The 7500-nt window shown below is 43.3% G+C and overlaps 1 protein-coding gene across 1 annotated transcript in view; it reads left to right on the top strand.

Annotated features, from left to right (window-relative positions):
* Nucleotides 1–7500, top strand: part of nup133 (nucleoporin 133) — a 24830-nt gene that overhangs the window by 1330 nt on the left and 16000 nt on the right. The window contains exons 2-10 of the mRNA XM_061089416.1: nt 19–134; nt 255–358; nt 1170–1403; nt 1499–1669; nt 2937–3092; nt 4131–4201; nt 4288–4435; nt 5272–5422; nt 6006–6160. Of these exons, the coding sequence (XP_060945399.1) occupies nt 19–134; nt 255–358; nt 1170–1403; nt 1499–1669; nt 2937–3092; nt 4131–4201; nt 4288–4435; nt 5272–5422; nt 6006–6160 (1306 nt within the window). The remainder of the gene's footprint in view (nt 1–18; nt 135–254; nt 359–1169; nt 1404–1498; nt 1670–2936; nt 3093–4130; nt 4202–4287; nt 4436–5271; nt 5423–6005; nt 6161–7500) is intronic.

Raw genomic sequence — 7500 nt, 5'->3', positions numbered from 1 at the left:
CGACTCCTCCTCCGCCAGGTCGACGCCCACCCGAGTGCAGAGTCACGCATCCGCAGATTCAATCAACTACGACGTCCAGACCTTCGGATCCTCGCTTCCTGTCAAAGTGATGGAGGCGCTGACCATGGCTGATGGTGAGCGTGGTTCCAGATTCCTCAGATTTTCTGATTGTGAGATTTCGTTGAAAACTCCTGTTTCCGATATTCCTACTGAACCGTTCGTTGTGTTGTGTTGTGTTGTGTTGGGTTCGGCAGCCGACGAGCAGATCTCAGTGAAGGTGAACGAGAGCGGCTGGGCCTGGATGGTCTGTGGAGAGAACCTGATCATCTGGAAGATCAGTCAGACGGCCGTGGCCAAGGTAGGGATGGGGGGGAAAAATCGATTCAGTTACAAATCGTGATTCTTGTGAAAGACGATTTTAAATCGATATGCTGCCTCCCAAATTGATTTTTTAAAATTTAAAAAACATATTTATTGGTTTATACCTGGGGGGATATATGGGGGGAGCAACATCACCCCAGAGCATGTTGACCAGCTCTTGTTTTTGCACAAGAATCTAAACATACCCAAGCACTAGCTTTGCATCGCCTACATGCAAACAACAATAGTCTACTTTTTGTTAATTTCAAAGTTTATATTTTAACCCTAACCCTAACCCATTTTATTTTATTTTTATTCTATTTAATTTACCTTTTATTTATTGTTTAAAAGAAGCCTAAGTGGCTTACATTTCTTAATCTGTCAGTTTGTGTGCAGTTGACAGGGGCTCTACAATAATAGGGAACATTTTTATTTATTTTCTCTATTGGCTGCCCAGCAGTCATTAAGTTAATGTTAATATTTGAAATAAAACTTGTAAAGCTCTAATTGAATTTGACTGTTGTATTTGAAGGAATGATTCAACATTTTTCCATGGTCCAGTATTTAAAAAATAAAAAATAACCAAAAGAAATCCCAGGAAATCGTAATATCGAATCGCAATACTTACAGAATCGCAATACATATCGTATCGCCACCTAAGTATCGTGATAGTATCGTACCGGGAGGTCCCTGGCGATTCCCGTCCCTAAGCCAAGGTGCAGTTCCTCTTCCCTCCACACGTCAGATGACTCACAGAACGCCAGGATGTCAGCGAGTCTCTAAACTCTCTCTCTCTCTCTCTCCTGCAGCTGTCGGTGTGTAAGGAGCTGCAGCTTCCTGGCAGCGAGTACAGCTACTCCGCCGACCTCGTGGCCGTGGCGTCCGCCTCGCCCCTGGAGACGGCCTCGGTCCAGTCCATCTCCGTCCTGGCGGCGGCCACGGAGGGAACCGCTCGGTTCTGGCCCAGCTTGGCTCAGGAGGGAAACTACACCGAGAGCGACGTGGACCTGGGAGACCTGTGCCACAGTGTGGTCGCTGTCAGAGTGAGTCTCCAGCCGATCACGTTTAATATGAGAAGTGCTTGTGATTGTGAAGCTGGAGAGTCCTGCTGCGTGACCTCTGACCTCTCTCCTCTCAGGGTGGAAGCTTTGTCGTGTCCTCGGTGAAGAATCGTCTGCTGCGAGCGAGCACGGACGCCTCGGGGAAGCTGCAGTACCGAGCTCTGCAGCAAGGGCAGGGCATGTTGTCTGGGATCGGACGCCGCGTCTCCAGCCTGTTTGGCATCCTGTCCCCCCCGCCCAACGACACGGTGAGACAGACTCACGTCTCACCGTAGAGATCGTCGTGTCTTTCAAGGCCTCAGTGTCTTGTCGAAGTCGGTGTTTGAAGAGAGGAGACCGCAGACCCAGTGCTTACATGTATACAATGTTTATAAGAAGTTCACAGGTGTTGCGGATGGAAATCAAAGGCAGGAGGTGTCGTTCTCAAGTTCAAATTAAGCAGGTTTATTCAGAGGTCACAGGTCAGGAAACTGCGGTGTCTAGCAAATGATCATGCATGGTCCACTGATCCTGTACAGGAAAAATGGCGTTGAGGCAGAGTACGCAGAAAGCTTTTATATTGATACTGGGCATGACAGAGGTTCTTCTTGGATTGGGATTGGTCTAGACTAGACGGTCCTGCCTTCCTGGCGTTACTGGGTCTTCTTCCTGGCGTTGCGTGATGACGTGCACGCTGAGTCGCGGTTACAAGAGTTCATGAGCATATTGCCTTGGTGTGTGTGCTTATTTTATGTATGTGTGTGTACTGATGTGTGGGACGTACCATGCACAGGAGAGAGAGTGTCTCAGAACTAATATAATGAAGTGATTCATGAAGCCAGAGGTTTGAAAACCTGTTATCTGTCCGCTATGGCAGACTCCCTTTTTGGGAGCTGGCTACGGTGTGTGAATGTGTGTGCGTTTACGCTCAAAGGACATTATGTGTATCTGACCACATGTTAAAGTGTGTGTATGTGTGTGAATAGTGGTGTATTATCAATACAGGTCACAACGAGCTCTAGAGACTCGGAGACATCACACAGCCAGATGGTGAAAATCTGCCTTGTCCCTGCAGGGCAAGACGTTTTATAGGGGGGAGTTGGGACCCCCATGGGGAGGTGGGACCCCAAAACTAGAGATATCCTGACATCACACAACGGGGTCCTTCATTGTTCAGGTCAAAAAGTATTCTCTGGGGGAAAGAGCTAACGAATAACATCTGGAATAGTGTTCTAAGAGTCGAGACGCCTTAAGGTTTTAAGATGTCATGTTTTATAACCATGTTCAAAAGATCTATTGGCTAAAATATACTATAAGGTGTTCAGATACCTGCATCAGAAACACCCTGGTGCTGCAGAGGATGTCTCTCAAAGCTATGAACCGATCTGATACCACGACTTTAAAGTATTTTAGTTTCCCCCAGATGAACTGCAGCATAGTTTGTTCTTCACAAACACAACGGACGTTTCTGCCTCTAGAGCAGGAAGTGAGATCTGATCACATGCCGGGTGTGAACATCCTCTTGTGTGTGTGCAGCTCCACAGCGTGCAGTGGGAGGGCGGAGCCAGCTGCCTGTACACGCTGACCAGCTCCAGCCTCAGCAGGTGGGAGATGGACGACAGCTGGGAGCATCAGACCCTCAGCTGGGACGCCCGGCGTGCTCTGACCGAGAGCATCAGCGACGCCATCTGGGTCAGTGCCAGGAAACGCATCATCGCAGAGGCTGGATATCACCAGTAGGGTTGCAAAATTCCGGGAATATTCAAAGTTGGAAACTTTCCATGGGAATTAACGGGAATATACGTGAATTAATGGGAATAAACTGGAAATGTTGTGGGTGATTTATACAAACTGTATTAACCTTGTCATATACAGACATAAATATAAACATTTAGTTTTGTCATAGGCTGATTTGAGCCCTGAGGAAACTTTGGGCACTTGACTATATGCTTCTGCATCGTTGTGTCATTCTTAACATAGGTCTTTGCACAGTATTTGCAAATGTACACAGCCTTTCCTTCTACATTGGATGAGGTGAAATGTCTCCACACATGAGAGAGTGCACGTGGCATTGTTCTGTAGAATAAGATGAGAAAAAAGTTTGTAAAAAAACACTAATACAATGCCAGAGATATAAATAGTTAGCCAAACAATTGGAATCATCTGTAAACATATTTTACAATTGATGTATAAATGAATGGAAATAGTCTAGATGAACAGATGAACAATCCTCAATCAGAATGCTAATATATTTTCCCAGTAATATCATGGAAACTTACCTGACTAGTCCTTCACTCTACAGCAGGCCTCAATAGCCCTGCTGTAGAGTGAAGCATGCTGGGAGTTATCTGTGCATGTGATGGAAGAATGACCAGTGGAGGGTTGAAACTCAATGTTCCATACATCTTTAAAATAGAGTTTTGAATTATGTTTTTATTGCTCAGCTTTTAATTTGTGTAGTTTTTTTTTTTTTTTTCAAAATTACCAAAATTCCCGAGCTTAACTTCCCATGGAAAGAGTCCGGAAAGTTTACAGAAATTTACCGGAAACTTTCCGTCCCTTTGCAACCCTATCACCAGTGATTCTGTCATGTTGCCCCATTTACACTCAGAAACATAACATAAATAATATGAACTCTTATTATTCAACCAAAGCCTCAGTAGAGTCACTCACAGACAGAAGCAGGTGTATTGACATGCAGATGTGATAAAGTTGTCTCCTCCTCTCCAGGGCTCAGAGAGCAACTACGAGGAGATGAAGGAGGGGGCGAATGTGACCTATCTGGATATGAAGCTCAGCCAGTGAGTGTGTTCATCTGTGTGTGTTTGTGCTGCTCCTATGACACTGTCCAATACTCAGACTGATATGTGTGTGTTTGTCCATGTAGAGCCGGCCTGGTGGTGCTGGCTGCAGCCTGGCACCCGGAAGACACGCCCTGCCTGGCCTACTTCTGCCTGGTGACCCTCCAGGACAACGGAGCCACCGTCGCAGACCAGTTCACTGTGGAGGTCACCAAGTACAACCCTCCATTCCAGGTCAGTCCTGCTCCGGGTCCTGAGGAGATCCAGACGCAGACTCACTTCACACCATCCAGAAAACGTTTGTTCAACAACACATTTAGTTTCCTGGAGTCTGGAGATCAGAAGGTTCCGGCCGTGGTTCTGATTGAACTTGTCGACCGTGGGTTCTCCAGAGTAACATACACTTATTCAAACCTCTCAGTGCTTTGAGCGCCACACACAAAACTCCATTCACCTTCATCAGAATCAGAAGTATTTTATTGCCAAGTACGTTCACACATACAAGGAATTTGCTCTGGTTATTGGTGCAAACAATGAACATAGAAACATAAAAACGCAATAAATACAACATGCATGGAGAGCAATAAAAAATGGGAAACCAGTTTATATATTTACTCACTGTTTACTTCTTATTTACTCACTTTTTACCAATATTTATACAAAGTAACATTTATTTTGATATAAACATTTCTGAATAAAAATATAAAAAGTGAAGTAAAAAATAAAATGCTAAATGCAAAACAGTTAACAGAGTCATATTGCAATATGCAATGTAATGCAGTATAATATAATATATGATATAATGTGTTAATTTAACACATCCCGGAGGTGTGGGGGTAGAATAAAATTCCGAGTCATATCACGTTGGAGCGGCTGCAGATCTCAGATGTGTGTTTTTTATGGCTCAGCCACCAACTTCATTTAATGCGAGTTTCACGTGTTGAGATTTAAAATCGTCTTTCTGAAGATGCTGTCGCAGCTTGAGAGAGATTTAAGAGCTTCAGTCATAATAATAAATGGCAGACGAGCAGATCTTGAAGATGTTTTGTTGTGATGTGTCATCTCCTCAGGGTGAAGACGCCCTGCAGGCCACACGGCTAGTGCTGCCCCCGGCTCCCGGCTCCATCGCCTACCTCTACAACGAGGAGCTGGTGTTCGCCTGCTCCACAGGAACCAGCGGGGCGGGACTTCCTGATGAGAAGATCAGCTTCAGCTCACCAGGTAAGAAGGGATGGCTCCTGTCTCTCTGCTGCTTGGATGCAGAACATAAACCTCAACGTCCGCGGCTCAGGTCCGAGCTGGAACCTTTGTTCTCTCTTCCTCATTCCACCGAGAGTCATTGATTTTAGAGAATTAACAATAAACCAGACTGAAAGATGAAACAGGATATTAGTGTGTGGAGAGAAGTGGAAGGATGTGACCTGAACCTCCTTCAGTCGAGCTCAGACCTCCACCACAGCCCAGCAGCCTCCATGAACCACATCTCAACTTATTACATCCAGATTCCTGCTTTTCAAACGGCTCATGCATGTCAGTCCCCTCAAGATGATGTTTATGATTTATTTATCAAGATTTCTGAATTATTCTCTAACAAATTTAAGTAATTACCATGAAGGAAAATAGTGAGAAAGACGCAGCTACATAATCAGAGAATAAGTTTGTATTAAACACATCAGAATCAACATTCAACAGCAAGAACAAAAGCAAAGAAAAAGGAAATAGCATTTTATTAAAGAAAGCCAAATGGAAATAGATGCTTGTGAGTAAGACCTGGTGACATCTGTGTTGACGTCTGTCTGTCCAGGTGATGGCGTCCGTGGGGGGGGCTGCTGCGCCAACCTGCCGGTGTTTTTCTCCCAGAACAGCGGCCTGGTGGCGGTGGTGGCCCGGCAGTGCGCCTCCATCCTGCCGGAGACCATGGAGGACTCGCTGTGCTCGTCGCTGGCCGCGGCTCCGGAGGTAAAACTCACCTGGCAAAACTCTGAAGTGAAGAAATGTCTTAAAAACATTAAATTCAAAGTACAAAGAAAACCGTTTAAAACGAGCACATCCATTTTGAAGCGTTGCATGCGTTTTGCCTGAAAATAATAATAAAAACAAAGATTCCTTTGATATTTGACCGGCTCAGCATTAAAGGATTCATGGTCGATGTATCTAGGAAAATCGTGTTTTAATGGCCAGGACATCGTGTTTTCATGGCGTGTAATCAAACTTTGACGCCACGCCACGGTCACACTGTGTGACTAAAAAAAAAATCTGTCAGTCAGTTTTTATCTCCATCTTGTTGTGATGACACTCATCTCAATTTGAAGTTGATCCGATGAAAACCCTGGTACAAGTACATCAAAGTAAAAATGTGGAATATGGCCAAAATGGCCACTAAATGCAAAATAGCAGGCTTCCTGTTGTGTTTTTCCAATTGCACCTAAAGACTTTTTTGTTTGTCTGGTCATGATACACCTGTATATCGTATATATTTTTGTGAAGACCGGTCAATGTGAACACCTTCCGGGGGTCTCGGGGGGGCACCGTTGAGCCATTTTGCGACGCCCATTGAAAATTCCTTCAGAATACGTAAATTTTCACCACTTTCTAACTTTCTGCAAATTTTGGTAAGAAGTTGAGCATGTTAAAGCCCTCAAAAAGCCAATTCATTTGCCTGAATAATAATAATAAGAAGAAATAATAATGAATACAATAAAAATACAATAGAATAAAATAAAAAATATTGAGGTAGAAAGAATAAAAACAGAAACACAAGATAAATAGGTAGATAAGGTGCAGTGGCAAGATGATGGTAATAGTACTAATGATATGATGGTAATGTTATTGTTAGACAGTATATAAAAATAGTACAGTATATAATATAACATAAATATATATTTATATATGATAGTAATTATACCAATATAATAGCAGTTTATAGTAATAATGGCAGCAACAGTATATATAATAATAATAATAGTAAATATAATAATAATAATAATGAAAATTCCTTCAGAATACGTAAATTTTCACCACTTTCTAACTTTCTGCAAATTTTGGTAAGAAGTTGAGCATGTTAAAGCCTCAAAAAGCCAATTCATTTGCCTGAATAATAATAATAAGAAAGAATAATAATCCTTACAATTTCAATAGGGTCTCACCAGACACCTTTGATGTCTGTGCTCGGGCCCTAAAAAGTATTTTCTCACTCCTCTCTCTCTTTTCCTGTTTCTGTGTCCGAGTTCTTCAATGACTTTTGCTTATTAAACTAAGAACTTTAAACCTTGTGACTCTGATTGAATCTAAGATGCGTT

The sequence above is a fragment of the Limanda limanda genome, chromosome 2 (assembly GCF_963576545.1).
Source record: "Limanda limanda chromosome 2, fLimLim1.1, whole genome shotgun sequence".
NCBI classification, from domain to species: domain Eukaryota; kingdom Metazoa; phylum Chordata; class Actinopteri; order Pleuronectiformes; family Pleuronectidae; genus Limanda; species Limanda limanda.
The sequence above is the reverse complement of the archived record's forward strand: the minus strand, read 5'-3'. Positions and strand labels throughout refer to the sequence as shown.